A 20632-nucleotide genomic window follows, 5' to 3' on the forward strand; every position below is an offset into this window, starting at 1 on the left:
GCAGCAACATTTGTGGACATTTACTTAGACCAGCTAATAACAATGATTTTGGGACTATGTGGATTATTTACTTACCTGAAGTAAGGTGGTAACTGAGCTCTTTTGATTTGAGCTCTGTTTTGCTTTGTTTAGTTGCTGGACTATCATTGTTACTTGTGGAGCCAGGTCCAGTTGTGCATAGACTCACACATGCCACAATAAATGACTTTATTTTTGAACCAAGATTTGATGTTTCTTTGATAACCATTATAGTTCCAGTGTTGGCAAGGCTGTTCCAGCAGGACTTCCTACTTGCAGGAAGCACGTGAGGGCCTCGTTGAAGTGAGCAGAGTCCGGGATTGCTGAGGACGCAGGTACCGGCTCCGCTACAGCATGCACGGATTCCAACCCAGGCGGGGCTGGGGGCAGAACAGGGCGTGACAGAGGCAAAAGTTTCAAGTTTCAAGTTTAATGATTTTTTGATTAATCGCTTAATCATAATTCAAAGCGATGTACAATTTAAAATACATTCAGAGGGAAACAATACAATACAAACTTTAAAAAAGATTAAACATATAATACAAATCAAACTTAAATAATAACATAATATTAGAAATGGTTCAACATATTCGTAACAAAAGGTAAAAAGGGAAAGTGAAATACAATTCATGATAGAAAAGTAGAACAAACAAAGGAAAAAAACAATGGGAAGGTATGTAATAGTAAAATTTAAGATTTAAAACAACAGTTTAAAAATTAATAAATCAAATGCCAAATGCATCTTTAAAAAGAAATGCTTTAAGATTACTTTTAAATTTTCCCAGATCATGCTCATTTCGTAGATAGATTGGGAGGACGTTCCAAATCTGTGGAGCAGTTACTGAAAAAATGAATTGCCGTCTTGTATTAATGATCTTGAGTGAAGGAATGGTTAGTAAATTTTGCTCATTGGACCTTAATGTTCTAGTCGGATTGTATGGGATTAATAATTTATAGATAAAAGCTGGAGTTTTATTGAGTAAAGCCTTGAAGGTGAGTAGACAGAGTTCATAAGTTATTCGATGAGTGACTGGGAGCCAATGTGCTTTTATTAAAAGAGGAGTAACATGATCAAACTTTCTAGAGTTAGTTATAAGTTTAATAGAGACGTTTTGAATAATTTGGAGACGTTTGATCTCATTTAATGCTATCCCTTTAAAGAGTGCATTGCAGTAGTCCAATTTCGCAATTACCAACGAGTGAATAAGAATATTTAAAGATTTGGGGCATAGAAATTTTGAAATTGTTCGAATCTTACGTAGTCTGTAAAAGGTAGTTTTAATAATAGTACTGATGTGATCATGAAAATTAAGTTTGGTGTCAAAAGTAACCCCTAAAATTTAATATTGTTTACTAAATTGCAATGGGATATTTTTTATAGTAATAGGAGCAATGAGAGTTGAACTTTCTTTCCATGGGAATAACATAATATTGGATTTTTTGATATTGAGAGCCAATTTGTTTGCATTTAACCAGTGATAAACTAGATCAAGTTTTTCGTTGATCTCTTGGATATCAGACATTTTATTGGTATCAATTGAATGCAGAAGCTGGATATCGTCTGCATATGCATAAACTTGAAAACCCACGGATTGACACAAAGTAATTAACGGAGCAAGAAAGATATTGAATAATAAAGGAGAAAGAATGGATCCTTGAGGAACACCGTGAGTAGTTAAAGAAAAGTTTGAGATTGAGTCTTTAAAGAAAACAGCAGAAGTACGATCTGATAAATAAGATGTAAACCAGAACTGGGCGGTCCAGGGGGCTTGGCCATGGGTCTGGTTTTTCCCAAGGGAAAATCAGATAATCTTATATATACCACTCTTTCAGTCAGTCGGCAGTTTTGTAAGTACTGACTTTTGCTGGCTAAATTATACCTGGATATTCAATGCTAGGCCATGTCCAGGCACTGACATTAAATATCCAGGTATGAATGGACACTTGCTGGCTGCTGGCATTTATATGGGTCATAGCTAATCCAGTCCCATTATATGGAAGGCTGATTCCCCTAGTGCTACCACCACAAGGCCACCAGGGATCAGTGGGTACCGTCTTTTTTTTGTTTTACACTCAGAGCCAGACAGAGCAGGAGCAGAGGGGGGCTGCTTCTGCCCCATCTAACTAGTTGACTAGAGATGGCTCAAAGGGTTCTTGGGTGGTTTGGTAAGTGGGAGGAGCCTTGAGGGGGAGGGAGTTTAAAATTGGTTAGGGGGATCAGATGGAGGACTCAGGTGAGGGAGGTTCAGACTCTACAAATAACAAGGATCAGAACCAAGGGATAACTCAAGGGATCAGAACATGGTGGGGGGGATTGGATTGGGAGGTTTCAGGCAGTGAGATAATGAGGGTAGGACTAGAGGACACTCGATGAAACTGCAGGGAAATACTTTTAAAAACCAATAGGAGGAAATATTTTTTTCACTCAAAGAATAGTTAAGCTCTGGAATGCGTTGCCAGAGGTTGTGATAAAAATGGATAGCGTAGCTGGTTTTTAAGAAAGATTTGGACAAATTCCTGGAGGAAAAGTCCATAGTCTGTTATTAAGACATGGGGTAAGCCTCTGCTTGCCCTGGATCGGTAGCATGGAATGTTGCTACTCTTTGGGTTTTGGCCAGGTACTAGTGACTTGGATTGGCCACCGCGAGAACGGGTTGCTGGGCTTGATGGACCATTGGTCTGACCCAGTAAGGCTATTCATATGTTCTATGATTCACCCAGAGCGGGTAGCGTCCCCCCCTCCCCACTCCTTCTGCGCCCCCCATGCCACACTCGCACCCTCCCTCCCACCCCTGTACCTCTTTAAATCTTCACTAGCTCGAACAGCTTCTCTGGCCTACTGCTTGCACTGGCATTGGCTTTCCCTCTGACATCCCTTCCTGACCCTGCAACCTGGAAGTGATTTCAGAGGGAGCCAGGTTGACGTGAGCAGCAGGCTGGAGTAGTAGTTGCTCGCACTAGTTAAAGATTTTAAAGAGGTATGGGGGGGAAGGGAGTGCACGAGTGTGGGCATGGGGGGGGGGGAGAGGTGCCAGTGCTCTCACCAAGACAGTACCCAGGGTGGTCTGCCCCCCCTTACTCTGCCACTGTTTCAGGTATAGGGGGATCAGGACTGTGGGGATAAGTGTAGATCATAGTGGAGAGATCAAGGATGTATGATTGGCTTGGCAGCAAAGATGTTATGATCTGGAAATTATGTGGGTGCCAGCCAATATTAAGAGCTGGCACCCACAAAGCTAAGCAACCAAAGTTAGGTCAGCCTTTTATACAGTACTGCTGAATATTGGTCCCATATTTTTTTATTCCATATTCCTATTGATAGCACTGCAGAGAGAATTATGTTAATACAGTCGAAGACAAATTTTTTTTTTTTTACTTACAAACAGGAGGAAGCTTGTACTCAATTTCGAGGATTACATGTTCTCCAACATTCTTGAGCAGATTGATAATCTCATCGTGCTGGAACTTGGTCAGGTTGATTCCATTCACGGATCTAATATAGTCTCCTATATTTAATTGGTCACTTCTGCATCAAACACAGTTTAAATTTTCATCAAAACAGACAATCATTTTACTTTTATTTTGTCATTTCTTATTAGAAACATATACTAGAAATTAATAACAAAATGAGGCTGTCCTGAGTTAATGCAAACAGTCAATTGACTGGAAAAAAAAGTATGAATTTTATTGCAATAATTATGGCTATTTATCTAGGCAAAGCAAGCAACAATATAGAGGTCAAAATTCAAACAGGCAGGAGAAGCTCCTGGTCATTTAAATAACTTGTCTGATGCTAACCATGGATTTATCAATGGCACTTAATCAATTAAGTACTGAAGAATATCCAAGACAAAACCTGCTAGATTGTGGGTAATCTGAGAGTGAAGTTGGCACTTATGCAGTGAAGTGCCGATAAGTGCCAATATTTAGTACATTGCTGCATAAAACGCAGTCTTATCTTATGTGGTTCATCTTAATGCAGCTAAGTGCTGAATATTGTATTTAACTGCATAAATGTAGCCAGCTGCCTAAGCCGGGAAATTCAAGGCCGATGCCCATTCATGATCTGGCATTGAATATCTGGGTTAATGCCACGACTGTATATTACCTCATAATACTCTTCTGCATGAGCACGTATGTTATTTAAAAGTATATTTATCTATGGGCCCAAATATTAACTGACAGCCATCATCAAAGTTGAGTGGTAGTACTGGTTTAAAAACATATATTCATGGTACTGCTCCTTTAAGTAGTGCTGCTGAATGTATGTATAAGCGGTGATTGTAGTGGTGACTATTCTGTACCTTTATATGCCGTGCAGCTGCATCTTTAATATGATGTCCAAATCTAAGTTTAGCGAACATGACCATTTTCAAAACAGAACAATGTCTTTTGGTTTCAAAAATGGCCATTTCTTAGATGTTGCTTGTCCTCATTGCATCTATACTTTTATGAACAATTTTGAAAAAAAATACATATCCAAAAGAAAAAACATACAAAACAAGCCATGGATGTAGGAAGGGCCAGTATTTTTAGTAGACATCCCAGCAAAGCAAATGGGCACCTTAGGGGTGCACTGCAGTGAACTTTATATAAAAAATGCCCAGATACACATCTAATTATAACCCCTTATAGTTTATGGTTAGCCTCCAAAACCCATCCACAATCTACTGGATTCCAACTGTATTGGTATACCATACCAATAGCCCTTATGCCTACAGGTGTCACCTATATGTAGGTACAGTGGGATTCGGGTTAGGCTTGAAAGGCTCACATAACCCACTATAATTATAGTAAGTTGGAATGGAATATGGCGCAGGGTCCCCATCCTAACAGTTCACTATATCACCCACTAGGCTACTACCAGAAACCTGCTTGCCACTCTACTAGGACTGACCATAACATCTTGAAGCTATCATGCAGACAGGTATGTATTGTTTCATTCACATCTTTGGGGGATGGGAGGGGAATCAGTGACCACTTGGGGAGTGTGGGAGGCTCATGCTTTCATCCCTCCAGTGGTCATCTGATTAGTTTGGACACTTTTGGCACTTATTCATTGTAAAAATAGGTCTAACTCCAAACATTCCAAATTGTGCCCTGGATGTTTTCTAAAATGCTGGATTATTCCAGAAAAATATCCAAATCATAAGCCTTCCCTAGTCTTGCTCAAGCCATACCTTCAACATGCCCCCTTCAGATTTAGATGCACTGCAGACAATCACCATAGAAATCCATCTAAAAAATGAGTTTCAAAAATAGCAAATTGGAAGGTGCTTGGCATAGAAAAAAGTCCCTTTTTGGACATTTTCTTGTTTTCAAAATATTAGCCCTATGTTCTTATAAAATAGCCTCACAAAACCTGCAGTTAGCTGTTGTATCAGTGAAAACTGAACTAGGCCTCTGTTAGGAATGGTTCTTTTGGGGATATACTAAGCAACTCCCCCCTTCAATGCCAATAAAGGAAATGTTTTTATAATAATGGATAATATGTTCAAACTATGATTATTCTTAAAAATCTGACTGCTACAATTTAATGCTGTGATGTATCCCTGCATATCAATCATCCTGTATAAGACTCAAGCATGAGTCGATGGTACCTAACAAAAAAGAGCACTATTTTGCTGAGAATCTGCATCTATTTCCATGATGTGAGGTTATTTTACATTAAAATAATGTATGGTATTTGATGTACAGGAGTTGTGTTTATTTAAAATTTCAGATATTTTCAACGTGTTAAATTCTAGCACTGCCTGTCTATGGAATGTAATTGGCTATTTAAAACCTTTCATGTATAGCACCCCATTATATATTATTGAAAATAATCAGCACACAGCAGTATGAGACTTGTAAAATGCTTACAACCTTCAGCTGAATTACCCAGCATTGAATATCTTTTTGGTTTTCTAACATACTCCCCCCCCCCCCCCCCCCCCCCCCACCTTTTTACAAAGACGCGCAGCAACAACATCAAAGTTTATGAATTCCCAGTGGGCTTCAGTGTAATCATGGTGGGCTTCCGTAGTAATCGGCTTTGTAAAAGAGGGCTATGACAAGAGTGTCCTAGTGTGGCAGGCTAGCCTCAAGGAGCAGGCTGGCCTGAATTATCAGGAACATCCAGCACATGTTTCACAAACACTTTTAACATCAATCAAGTGTTCTCTTTATTGGTTTGCCTTACAAGTAATACAATATCACTGTGGCTTACCTTAGCTATAGGGGTACCAGACGTTCAGATTTCCCCAGACATGTCCTCCTTTTCGAGATAATGTCCAGGGGTCCAGATGGCTTTTCAAAACCTGACACTTTGTCCGGGTTTTGAAAAGCTTCCTGTAAAAATCGTGTCAGAAGGGGGCATCCGTGCATGAGCGGGACGTGATGCAGTGATGTCACGCCACATCTGCGCATGCATGGATGCCAATCTGGGGGCAGGGGCTGGGGGCAGAATGGGGTACGACGCAGGTGGAACAGGGCAGAATGGGACAGGCCTGTGGGCGTGGCCATGGGTCCGGATATTCCATTGGAAAATCTGGTAACTCTACTCAGCCAGGCAGTAATGGAATTATTCTGTTCCCTTCTGCTTTCTCTCAGCTTCAGGTGGCAGCCTTCAATTTCCCCGGGCTTCTGCCCTAGCCCACATCTAGGAAAACTAGGAGTCCTTTCACAGGGGGCTCTTCCCTTGGGACCTCTCCCTTACTGGGTTCTCTCTGAAGCATTTAATTCTAGGCAGAAGCACTCCTCCGTGAGTCCCATCCCTCTGACTCAGCACTACTGAAAACTCAGGGCACTCAATTCTGGTCTTCTTATCTCAATAAAGATATAGGCACTAGAAAAGGTTCAAAGACGAGCAACCAAGATGGTAAAGGGGATAAGGAAAGGCTAAAACGTATAAGGAAAGGCTAAAACGGTTAGGGCTCTTCAGCTTGGAAAAGAGACGGCTGAGGGGAGATATGATTGAAGTAAAATCCTGAGAGGAGTAGAACGGGTACAAGTGGATCGATTTTTCACTCTTGTCAAAAATTACAAAGACACTCGATGAAGTTACAGGGAAATACTTTTAAAACCAATAGGAGGAAATTTTTTTTTTTCACTCAGAGAATAGTTAAGCTCTGGAACGCGTTACCAGAAGATGTGGTAAGAGCGGATAGCATAGCTGGTTTTAAGAAAGGTTGGAGGAAAAGTCCATAGTCTGTTATTGAGAAATACATGGGGGAATCCACTGCTTACCTTGAATTGGTAGCATGGAATATTGTTACACCTTGGGTTTTGGCCAGGTACTAGTGATCTGGATTGGCCAACGTGAGAACAGGCTATTGGGCTTGATGGACCATTGTTCTGACCAGTAAGGCTATTCTTATGGGACATGTAGTTTTCTTTTAACTGTCTAATGCCCCCCTGCTACCCATAAGCCTAACTGCAGTCTTACAGCGTGAAAATCCCTGAATCTGTTACAAGGGTTTTATGCGTTTACTAGGCTTTAGCAGATTGAATATTGCCACTAGCCAGTTAAGTTATGACTCTGGCCAAAGTCTACCTCCAGACTGCCCCTAACCTAGTTGGTTAGGGAATGGCTGGTTTAGCAGGAATATTCAAACAATAAAGAGAAGAAAGTCAAGATAAACACCACACAACAATAAAAGAAAATAGCACCAAGGGCCTTCAAGTTTGGGGCAACTAAACTTTGTTTTATTGATGAACCCATTATGAGCTATGTTTCGGTGTAAATACCTGCATCAGGGGTCAACCAAATTAGTCCACTCACTACTGAAACAATGGCCAAAAATAAAGTGCTATTGGATTAAACCAGTATGCTAGCTGGCAAAAAGTTCTTGGTTGACCTCTGATACAGGAGATTACTCTGAAACATGGCCCATGGCAGGTTCATCAAACACCAAACAAATGCAGCCCATAGACCAGGCAACATTGTTGGGTATATATATTTTTTACCACTATCTCTGGGACCCCTGATGAAGACATGTTGATCGAAACACAGATAGTGTCGGGTCCCTTTACCTACCTAAGGTGGTTTATTTTGTGTGCAAACCAATTGTTTATTGAAATAAACATTGCCTGCATCTTGTACAGTGTTCTGCAGTTTTTTTCTTTTGTTTTGGGTTCACTGTTTCTTTACTGCAGACCTGCATGTGTGTATATGTGTGTGTTTATGACTGCTTAAGTGTACTGTATTTGTATGTACATGGACATGTCAGAAGATATGATTTTCTGTGTGCCTATGTTAGGGAGAGGATATGGGAGGAGGGGATTGTTTGAAAGGCACTATTTCTTAATTGCTAAATTACAGTGAATTAGCGTTGAAATGCTGCAGATGTTTGAACTATTTTTTCCCATAGAAACACATTGTTTTATTTTTGCAAGGTGGAGGTTCATTTCACGGGGAAGCAGGAGAGAGGTATTTTGAGGAGCGAGGCCAACTCAAGACTGTGGCACCTTGAGACATTTTTAGCATTTGTGCCCCCCCCCCCAAATCTGGTATCTCTTTCAACCCCCCCTACCTACCTACCTGTGATCTCATATTTCTCCCTCTCTCCAGTCTTCCCCTCCTGCTGGATCAGGTGAGGCACTGGTTCAGTGCACTAGTAATATAGGATGCCAGAATTCCGGTCCAGCATCTATTCCTCTAGAAGTCTGAAGGATGACCCTGGCATCCTGAGCCAGTTCATTGATTGAGTCAGCCGTTTGGGGGCTTAGAGGCAGATTGTGGGGTGGTAAGGTGCTTGTGAGCAGAAGTTTGAAGACAAAGGGCAGTTGTAAGGGGACAGTAGTTTTTGAAAATTGGAACAATTCATAGGGCAGAAAGAAGCAATTTGAAAGGAGAAATTCACTAATTGATAAGTTTCACTGTATGTAAGTTTCTATTTGCACATTTCTCTTGAACCCCAGTCCAATCTGGCCTTTTTATTTATACTTCAGTGGGGCTCATTTTCAAAAAAGATAGAAACCCAAAAGCCAGCATATACCAGCACTTGGATGTCTTACTAGTCAAAATGTCCAAGTGGGCATTCTCAAAACAGACTTTCTAGACATCTTTCTGGTTGTTTTGTCTCCAGTGCATCCAGATCTTAAGAGGGCATGTTAGAGGCATATTTTGGGCAGGCTTAGGACTTGGACTTTCATCCTGGGATGTTTGAAGCTAGACCTGTTTTAAAAGCAACTAAATGCTTAAAAAGGTGTCCAAACTAGAGAGTGGCACAAGGACAGAAATCCCACCCATCCCCGCCAAAATCACACCTGTCCTCACCCGTCCCCGTCAAAATCACACCTGTCCTCACCCGTCCCCGTGAGGAATCCCCTCCATCCCCACCCGTCTCCACGAGGAATCCCCTCCGTCCCCGCCCGTCCCTATAGACTTCAGAAATAGTTATTTCATTTAATTATGCTTCTGAATTAAAGGCGCTGGTAGAAACCCATTTACAAATAAGCAAAGAGACTTTATTAATATGGAAATATTAATTGGGAAGAATACATACTTTGTAAACGGGTTTCTACCAGAGCCTCTAATGTAAATATAAAATATAAATACTCAGATGATGAGAACCCGCAAGCTGTCAGCTGAGGACTTCCTTTGCAGTTGGCCGGGGGGTCCCTTTTGCCAAGCTTGGCAGACAGCAGTAGCATCCCTGAGTCACAGATGCTGGCACCTCAGTGGCTCATGGATGTTGCCAGCGACTGCTATGCTTGGTGGAGGGGAGTTCTGGCCATCTCTAGAGGAGGTCCTCTGCTGGCGGTGCTTGGGGATCCCCACCAGTCACAGCAAGGGTTAGCAAGTACTTCAACACTGTAGAAATAAAACCAGAAATGCATTTCCTTTTCTTTTGAACACAATACAAAGACATCTGCTATATACATTTCCCAAAGCTAACATATTTTAGTCAATAAATTTCGTTTTTTACCTTTGTTGTCTGGAGACTTATTTTTCCATAAAGTTGGTCCCAGTTTTTTCCGCTTTCCCATCTTCTGTAAATTCTTCTGTTGCTGTCCATTTGTTCCTCCTACCATGGTCCAGCATTTATCCCTTTCTCATCTTTCGTGCCTGCCCACCAGCCCCATGCCCAACATTTCTCCTTCTATCATCCCTCTCCAGCATCATGCCACATCTCTCCCTCCATTCCCTTCACCACTATGTCCAACATTCCTCCCTCTTGCATCCATTTCAATCTGTCCCACTGTTCCCTTTCCACCACAATATTTCTCCCTCTCATCTGTACCTCACTCCCTCCCTATGACCAAAACTTTTCCTTTCTTCCATTCCACACAACCATCTCTTTCCCTCCCTTCCTCTCTCCCAAGTTCATGCCTTCTATGTTCAAAAACGCATTCCCTCCCCCACCTCAGCATCTCTTTCCCTCCCTTCCTCTCTCCAAAGTCCATGCCTTCTGTGTCCAAAAACGCATTCCCTCCCCCACCTCAACATCTCTTTCCCTCCCTTCTTCCAACCTCTTTCCCAAGTTCATGTCTTGTTTCCAAAAACGCACTCCCTCCCCCACCTCAGCATCTCTTTCCCAAGTTCATGCCTTGTTTCCAAAAACGCATTCCTTCCCCTACCTCAGCATCTCTTTCCCAAGTTCATGCCTTGTTTCCAAAAATGCACTCCCTTCCCACCTTAGCATCTCTTTCCCTCCCTTCCTCCGTCCTCTCTCCCAAGTTCATGCCTTGTGCCAAAAACACACCTCCCTCCCCCCTTTTGTGTTCTGCCTCTCAGCCCTCATCTGCAAGCAAAATGGAGCTCGAGCCGCGAGGCTCGTCTTCTTTTCCCTACCTGCCCTACTGCAGCACACAGTCGACTGGAAGTCTTCCCGATGTCAGTGCTGACGTCGGAGAGAGGGAGGGCTTTGCTTAAGCTCTCCCTCCAACGTCAGCGCTGACATCGCGGAAGACTTCCGGTCGGCTGTGTGCTGCGGCAGGGCAGGTAGGGAAAAGAAGACGAGCCTCACGGCTCGAGTGCATCAAACTCCCCAGGATCCCTTCGACCCTAGGAGGCGTCCCCACGGGATCTCCGTGACCCTAGGGGGCATCCTCATGGGATCCCCATGACCCAAAGGGGGAACCCGTGGGTCCCGCGGGATTCCCGTCGTCTCCATTCCTGTGCAGCTCTCTAGTCCAAACTGACCAGATAAACACTGGAAGGATTAAGACATGAACCCCTTTAATCCTCCAGTGGTCACCGACCCCCTCCCACCACCCAAATATGTTTTAAAAACAGTACATTCTAGCCTGTATTAGAAGGGGTGTTGAAAAGTTCTCAGCCCAAGCAGCTTCAGATGTTTACACAGACATTTGAGCCCAGAGAGCAGAGGGGCACTCTAAGGTTTATTTATGCAGTGAATTTCACATTAAAAGTTAAAGGGACAGATGTCACCATATCTTGCTTATATTGTATGGTAAGCCCTCCAAAACCTACTGTACCTACATTAAGATGACATTTGCAGACATACGGACTATTGTTGTGGTATTCAGGTGGGTACAGTAAGCTTTGGATGGGTTTTAGAGGGCTCACCATACAATGTAAGCAGTTTATAGTGACATGTATGTCTGGGACTTTGAAATGTGACAGTCACTACAGTACCCCTGCAGTGCCCCTCTGCTGTGCTCAGCTCCCTGTGAACGGTTTGCCAAGAATGCTGGTTGCTTTGGGTCTGAATAACTTTCTTTTGTGCATTTTTTATGTGGACATATTTATATTTGAGCATGGCTAAAAAAGATAGATGTACTAAGGACCAAAATGTTTACATAGGTCATTAAAAAAAAAAAAGATAGATGTCTTGCTGTTTTGAGAATGGACATTTTCTCTACTAGATTTCTGGATGTCTTTCCCATAACATCCAAACTCAGACTTATTCCTATTGAAAATGCCCCTCCACGTATCTATATATACTTCCCCTCCCCATTTGTGGTTTCGGCAATCGCGATTTCACATATTCGCAATTTTTTGGAGAGGGGGAAAAAAGAAAAAAATAACATCATTAAGTCTTCCCCCCGGCATCCTGGCCTTACCTGGTGGTCTAGCGGGCTTTTGGGGCAGGATCCGATCTTCCTACGCTCCTGCTCCGTGCAGTTCGCCATTAGGAAATTAGCTGTAGGGAGTTGGATATTCGCGTTTTTCGCCATTCGCGATCCGGCTCTGCCCCTATCCCCCGCGAATCCGGAGGGAGAAGTGTACCAGTTTTCCCCTATGCAAAGTTTTCATTCTATTCCATAAATTTTTGGAGATCAATTTTGCTTCCAGACAGATAGATATTTTTGACTACTTTCCTTTTCCTATAATTCTTTCCAACTTCCATTGGACTGAGAAAAATAATGAACTAGTACTGTTTTAAATTTTTAATGGACTTTAGAGAAACATGACAGCAAATACTTACCTTTATGTTCTGCTGTAATATGTCTAATATGGTGTCCCGACCAAGTTTTACAAATTGAAATATTGAAAAAGATAAGTCTGAGTCACTTTAGTACCTATTTTTTGACCACTCGCTATTTATTTGTATTGCACAACACAGAGCCCTACGAGGCCCCAAGGAGGTATTTTGCCAATGAGGTTCTCCGCCTGAACACTTTAAGCCATGGCTGTGGCGGTGGGAGAGCTTTGTCTGAGACTTTTTCCTCTTAGTGGATGGCACATTTGGCTTGTCGTGTAGCTATATTATTCTTGCAGCCGATCCATGTGAATGTGTTTTTTGTATACTGATATTAGATTTTTCACTACTTCTGAGTTATTTTTACTGCTCTAATATATCACCATCTTAATAGAAGCAGGTTATCTACTTATTCATGGCCTTTTTTTTAATTCGATTCTTGCATGGAATACCGTAATTCATCTTAAATTGCATTTTATATGATTACCTTGCAGCGATTCCACCTTGACGAAGGTTTAGACACTCTTGGATTCCATCCTTGTCAATTCCCCTGAATACTGTGAGACCCAAGACGGTACTTCTTTCTTTTGTTAATTCAATGTTGTTGAGCCCTTGAATTCATCTGTCAAAAGGAAAATTAGTGACTTTATTAAGTAGAATCACAGATTAGATGGTTTTATACATTTTCTTTAATAAAATAAACAGAAGATCATAGACAGAAGAGGTGCAGGTGCCGAGACAGTGTGATATATCAAGCCCAGTCCTTGTCTCTAATGATCAGTCTGAGTTACTTGGAAGAAACCACCAGATCCAAACAGCTAATCCATTACTACAGTATGTGTCATTCTCAGAAATAAAAAGAGAGATACCCAAGACTCTCTGGCAAATACATGATCTATGCTCCAAAATTTGTTCAAATCTATGGGGCTCCTTTTACTAAGGTGCGCTAGCGGTTTTAGCGCACGCATGGTATTACCGTGTGCTACATGGCTAGAACTAACACCAGCTCAATGCTGGCGTTAGCGTCTAGCACGCGCTATTCCACGTGTTAATGCCCTATTGCAGCTTAGTAAAAGAAGCCCTATGTATCAAATGAGATAGAAAAGTAAGTAAATTTTATTGCAAAAGATTAATTTGGTAGTAATTGATCTGTCTAGAAGTAACTTGTGAAAAATGTTTCTAAGAATGAGGTCTAGGTAGATAAAGGCCACTAACATAAATAAAAGGGCAAATTTTGGGAGCTACTTACTAATGTTCATTAAAATAAATTTAATGAGTTTTTAATAAATTTTAGTATTAGTGAAAGCGGTATCTACCAAAGGGTTTTAAGTTCTTTGTGAATCAGTGGCGTACCAAGGGGGGGCGGGAGGGGCGGTCCGCCCCGGGTGCCAGCCCTGAAGGGGTGCTCCTGGCCTTGCCGTTCAGTCCCCCCACACCCCCGAAGGACCGCTCGCCCCACTGACCTTCCTGCACCACCTGTGAAGCAGCAAGCAGCAGGATCGCGAGGTCAGCTATCCCTGAGCTGCTTGGGTGCTGGCTTCCTGCGCCGCGGTCCCGCCCCTCCTCTGACGTCCTTCAGGGGTGGTGGGGACTGAACGGCAAGGCCGGGAGCATAGGTAGTGCTGCATTCATAGGTGGTGCGGGGAGGCCAGGGGGGCGAGCGGTCCTTCAGGGTGGGCGGGGTGGGCAGGCAGGCAGGCATTCAAGGGGGAGGGGGGGTGACAGGCAGGCAGGCCTTCAAGGGGGGGACAGGCCTTCGGGGGGGGTGTGCAGACCTTCAAGGGGGAGGGACAGGCCTTCGGGGGGGCAGGCAGGCCTTCAAGGGGGGACAGGTCTACAAGGGGGAACAGGTCTACAAGGGGGTGGGCAGGCCTACAAGGGGGTGGGACAGGCCTTCAGGGGGGGTGCAGGCCTTCAGGGGGGGGACAGGCAGGCAGGCCTACAAGGGGGGGGACAAGCCTACAAGGGGGTGGGACAGGCCTTCAAGGGGGGGACAGGCCTTCAGGGGGGTGCAGGCCTTTGGGGGGGTGCAGACCTTTGGGGGGGTGCAGACCTTCAAGGGGGGGACAGGCCTTCAAGGGGGGGACAGGCAGGCAGGTCTTCAAGGTGGGGGGGACAGGCCTACAAGGGGGAGGGACAGGCCTTCAAGGGGGGGACAGGCCTACAAGGGGGTGGGACAGGCCTTCAAGGGGGGTGCAGGCCTTCAAGGGGGGACAGGCAGACCTTTAAGGGGGGACAGGCCTTTGGGGGGGACCCTGGTTTAGAAGTACACGGAGGGAAGGGGGTGTTCAAAGAGACGTGCATATGCCAAACTTTGGGGGGGGGGATGAAGAAATAATGGGTCTGAAAATAGAGGAGAGGGAGAGAAATGATGGACCATGGGATTTAGGGAGGGAAGGAACTGAAAGGGAGAGAAATTGGACACAAGGGATGGTGTGGAGGAGGGATAGAGATACTGGATAGGAGGGTAATTGGGAAAAGAAAGGGAGAGATGGTGGACTCTGGGGTGGTGGGGAAGGAGGGAGAGATGCCGGATGAAAAGATAGTTAAGAAAAGGTGGATCTGTGGAGGGAGATGAAAAAAAGGAAAGATATCAGACTTCCTGGGGAGGGAAGGGAAATGGAAAGGGAGGACAGAGTTGGCAGATGGATGGTTAGCACGCAAAAAGAAGAAAGAAGGAGCCCTGGCAAGCAAGTTACAGAAGAAAACCAGAGCCTTGGACCAACAAGATTGAAATATAACCAGACAACAAAAGGTAGAAAAATTAATTTTATTTTCTGTTTTGTGATTATAATAGTCAGATTTGAAATGTGTATCCTGACAGAGCTGGTGTTGGACTGCAAACGTGAGCTAGGATTTAACAGAGAGAGGAAAAGTCCTTTTTGTTTCTTTATTTTATTTACACCACAGCGCCAGTGTGGTTAGGAGAAGCCAAAGGGGGTGAAAAAGCTATAAAACCCACCAGGAGTTTTGAAAAAAATCACCCAACTGGGCAGGAAAATCGAATTGAAAAACCAATTCAATAGGCTGAATCGAATCGAAATTTTTTTTCCTGAATCTGGCAGTATTAGTTTGCGCTACTGTCTTAGACTTTAGGACCTGGGATTGGGGAGAGATGGCATCCTCAGTACTTTAAAATGCAAGTGAAACGAGGATTTGGTCAGACTTTTGAAGGGTCTGCAGAAAAAAAATATTGTATAGGCCGGGGACATGAAACAGCAGGAAAATGGGAACTTTTCTTCCTTCTATTTTTGTGAATGGAAAGGCTGAGGATGTCAGAGAGTTCAGTTAAAATATGTGCTTTATAAGAAAATATAATAATGTGTTTTATAAAGTTTATAGCATAGCTGGCCTACCCAGTGAGGTGTTTCTAGTGGTGGTGGTGGCAGCGTGTCAATGTGTTGAAAGGAAGAGGTGGTCTGGGAATTCTGCTGAGCAAACTCCGGGCCCATTTCCACCCCCCAGTTAGTCCACTCCACTCAATTGGTTCACACACTGAGTGGGTCTTTGGGTGTTGTGTTGGGATCTCTTCCAGTGGTTTATCAGTATCTCCTTCTGGTCCAAGGAAGGAAACTTTGTTATCCTTAGCATTGACCTACAGAATATGTTTGTAACAGCGCTGCTTGGTGTGGCATTAGGCTATGTAGTGATCGAAAGAAAAAAACAGACCTTTGCACATTTTTTGCACTATATGGTGGGTGTATGAGGAGATTCACATTTCCTGCACAGCTAAGTCCATGTGAAGTTACCTTGTGCTGTATTTGACATCTAGCAAGGTCTCTGTTTGAAAAGGAAAGATCTAAACTTAAAAATGAAGTGGCCAGAAGTTATGGTAAAAGCAGATAGTGTAGCTGGTTTTAAGAAGATTTGGACAAATTCCTGGAGGAAAAGTCCATAATCTGTTATTAAGACATGGGGGAAGTGTCTGCTTGCCCTGGATTGGTAGCACGGAATGTTGCTACTCTTTGGGTTTTGACCAGGTATTAGTATCCTGGATTGGCTACCATGAGAATGGGCTACTGGGCATGATGGACCATTGGTCTGACCCAGTTAGGCTATTCTTATGTTATGTTTCTCATCTGTAGGGGCCTTTGTTTTCACTTCTTATTTTAATGTATTTTTTTTCTGGAACTTATCAGTGTTTTTTATAATGGGAACAAAATGGAAGAGAATTAATGTGTGTGGGATTGAGGGGGTAACTAATTTCTTCAGCTAAATAATTCAATCCACTTCAAACAGACATAGGAGAACTCACGCACCATTCACACACCCTCCAACCAAAACGTCAAAAGGAAAAAAAAACTGTTCGACAACCTCCTAGCCATTCGAGCTGCAACACTCGACCCCCAACCCCTACATCCAATTTGACATCGACCACATACTGCAAAACCTTCAAAAAGAAATAAAAACCCTTCTATTCAAAAAACACATAAAACCGAACTAACACAATCAGAACTGTCCCAAGCATCACCTGCAACTACTCCATATGTACTTCTGATGTCATGACAATTCAGACATAATTTATGTTATGTTATGTTTGGAATATAAGAAAATTTTCACTGCCTGTTTCTATTCTGACCATTTATTCCGTTTCATGGTCATTACAAAAAATATTTTTTTACATGGGGGGTGTGTGTCAAAAAATGATGGGCCCCGGGTGCCACATACCCTAGGTACGCCACTGCAACAAATACTTTTGAGTGGCTCTGTAGTTTTTGCAATAGAACTTGGAATATTACAATACAATACAGTGTTTTAGATACTGCAAATTTTCTACATGGAATCCATGCAGTTTACAATAAGAATTAAGTCACGGTCTTGATGTTACATTTCTAAATCGATCCTGTGATTGTTAGGGGGCGGGATGAAGGATAGAATGTTAGTTATAGAGAAAAGAGATCTGTTTTGACAAAAAGTCCTAAAGAAATGAAGCAAACCAATCTAGTACTAAACTAGTAATTCCAATTGACTTCAACCTGTTAATCAATACAAAATTTACAAAAATAGCAATATTCCATTCATCTACAGCTTGTATCATATCTGATGACTCAAAATAAGCTAAATTAATATATAAAACAGATTTCAGATCAGGCAACTCATAAGGAGTTCACTGTATCATTACATTACATTGGTGTCTTCTATCCCGCCAAGCTCAAAATGATAACTCTAAAGTCTTAACCTTACAATGAAATTAAATAAGATAATGATCGGACCAAAAAACCACTCATCACATTATCTATCTCAGCAAAATTAACAGACAAATTTTTGTCCACATATACAAGGTTCAAAATATTCCCATTAATATGGGTTGAAGTCAAGTCATAATTTGTTCCAGCCCAATGAATCAACTATACAAAAAATTATCAATTATATCATTAGAACTTCCCACATCCACATGCAGATTAAAATCTCCTAAAATGATAGCATTAATCTAGAAAGATTTAAAATCAATTAACAATTCAACTATGATTGAATAATCATTATAAAGGACTCCTGGAGCATAAAAACATAAAATATTTTGAACAGAAGTTAAAACTAAAATTTCAAAGCCAGTCTGAAAAGTTAATTCCTGCATGACAAATTTATATCTGTCCTTAGAAATATGAAATACTCCACCCCCTCTTTTATTCTCCTGAGGTTGACTTATAAGCATAATAATGTGGTGGATAAAGTTGATTAATTAAAACTAACCCCCTCTTCTAAAAAGCTGTGCTAGCGGCTGCCGCGTGGCAACAGCCCCGAAGCCCTTTAAATCTCTATGGGCTTCGGGGCCATTACCACACGGCAGCCGGTAGCGTGGCTTTGTAGAAGAGGAGCTACATCTTTTGATAATAACCATGATTCTGCAATATCCATAATATCAGGGGAACAATCCCTGATAAAATCTAACAGTGAGATCATTTCTCACTGACCTAGCATTAATCAATACAATCTTTAAAGAATCATAACTAACACTGGAGGTAGTTAAAGGAACTTTTAAAAGAAATTTCTCATGTGAAGGTGCACAGTTGGAACCTAATTCACCATAATGGCCCCTTTCATAAAATTACAGGTATCAAAAAGTCAGCCATAAATCAGAATAAAATACCAATTATAAACAAAGTCTTAATATGAGGACAGCCTCAACTGTAAAAAATACAAAATAAAACAAACAAAAAATACATGGCAATGTACTGCCAGGCTTTAACAGCAACCAAAAAAACCCAATACTTCTCTCAACACATTGAACAAGCTGCAAATTCAACCAGTTATTTAATAGTAATTAGCCTATTGAAAACCCCATAACAGGCCAGCCTTCCCAGTCAAAACTAACAGGAATGATTTTACAACATATAATTAAAGTTCTCCATCAGGCCCATGGAGCCTACTAATGAGAACATGCCCTCCTCTTTGTCATGCACAGCCATCTAGAACTTATTCAACAGATCAGAGAGGAGACTCTTGAAAAAATCCTGAGAGGTCACACCCTGCCTGCTCAGCTAGGGTTACTAGACGTCCGGATTTCTCCAGACATGTCCTCCTTTTGAGGACATGTCCGGGGGTTCTGATAGCTTTTCAAAACCCGGCACTTTGTCCGGATTTGAAAAGCTTTCCTTCGTGCAGTAGAGCATCCATGCATGTCCTCCCTGATGAGAGCAGGCAGCGGGGGAGGGTGGGATTGGAGGCAGGGCTGGGGCAGAACCAGGGCTTGATAGGGTGGCATGGGTGGTATTGGACAGGCCTGGGGGTGGGTCCAGGGTCCAGATTTTCCAGACGGAAAATCTGGTAACCTTATGCCCAGCGAACAAGCATAGGCCTCACTGAAGGGCTGTCTTGAAAATAAGTATGCCTAGATTCCAGAACTTGGAGGTGCAGCTGCATGTATGTGTAACTGCTGAGCTCTCACTCCTAGGCATCTGCAGAACATTTTTAAAGTGAAAAAAAATTTTCCCTCAAAAGCTGATACACCTAATTCTTCTTAAGAATGACTTCTATCAAGCAAACCAAAATTGAGGCGACTTCAAACCCAGGAGGAAAAGCTAAAAGGCAAAAGGCAGATCCAACCACACCTTCTAAGGTTACTTTACCTCTAGATGCCCTTGACTTGATTGAAATGCTGGAGGAACTAAGAAGTATTAAAGCAATGATTGCAGCAAATACTGAACAGCTGACAAACCTAGAACAAAAGATGGATGTGATAAGCAGAAGTGTGGGGCAATTAGAAACAAGAGTTGGGAAAATTGAAATGGAGCAGGTATAATTTAAAAACGATCATAAATCTATTCAAGATCTGGAGAAAAGAATGGTGGATATGGAAAGCAGATCAAGAAGAAATAATTTAAGAATTCTGGGTTTGGCTGATAGAATTGAAGGGGAAAATGTGGTTGCCTTTTTGGAGGAGAATATACCAAAGATTCTCCCCATTAAACTAAAAGTGCCACTGAAGATTGAAAGGGCACACAGAGTACCAGGTAGAAGGACTAATGGACAGTCAAGTCCTAGACCAGTGTTCTTCAACCTTTTTACACCTATGGACCGGCAGATATAAAATAATTATTTTGTGGACCGGCAAACTACTAAGACTGAAATTTTTTTTAAAAAACCATCGCCGCCCCGTCCCCGCGAGCTCGGTCCCACAAACCATCTGATCCCATCCGCACAAGCCTCAAATAGTTATGATTTTATATTGAACATATTTTATATAAAGTATACAAAGAAATAATATTCTATACAATTGTCATTTTATAAATACAAATAATACAGGGCAAAGATCAACAAAACCCCTGTCTCCCCTCCCCTTTACATATATCCCCTCTACTATCAAGAAAACTGAATAAGCCAAATTATTACAGAATGCTACACAAATATCATGTAACAGAATACCACAGTCACACATGACAGGAATGGTGTTAGGGGAGTGGAACTAGGGCAACTGCCCCCTGGTCAGAGAGAGCCCTAAGCCAGCTGGAAGCTAAAGAAGCACTCCCTGGGCTTTGCACTCCCCAGTTATGTCTAGCAAGATACATATTTCAAATCTGATATATTTGAATCACAAGATAGAAATAAAATTATTTTTTTCTACCTTTTGTCATCTCTGGTTTCTGCTTTCATTGCCTTTTCACTCCTATGTTCTATCCTAACCCCACTATCCCCTTTTTCTTCTCAGATATGTAACTCTTCCCCTTCTCTCCCCTCTACCCTCACTCTCCAGTTTGTTCTGTAATGTTATTCATGTTCACATTATACTATTAATACACCTATTT

At 42.2% G+C, this 20632-nt stretch overlaps 1 protein-coding gene across 1 annotated transcript in view; it reads right to left on the bottom strand.

Moving 5' to 3' along the window:
* The window catches only part of GRIP1 (glutamate receptor interacting protein 1), a 399879-nt gene that overhangs the window by 224791 nt on the left and 154456 nt on the right, over positions 1-20632 (bottom strand). The window contains 3 exon segments of the mRNA XM_033958481.1: positions 3399-3544; positions 12877-12991; positions 12994-13011. Coding sequence (XP_033814372.1) covers positions 3399-3544; positions 12877-12991; positions 12994-13011 — 279 coding nt within the window.

This window comes from Geotrypetes seraphini, chromosome 9 (genome assembly GCF_902459505.1).
Source record: "Geotrypetes seraphini chromosome 9, aGeoSer1.1, whole genome shotgun sequence".
Lineage (NCBI taxonomy): Eukaryota > Metazoa > Chordata > Amphibia > Gymnophiona > Dermophiidae > Geotrypetes > Geotrypetes seraphini.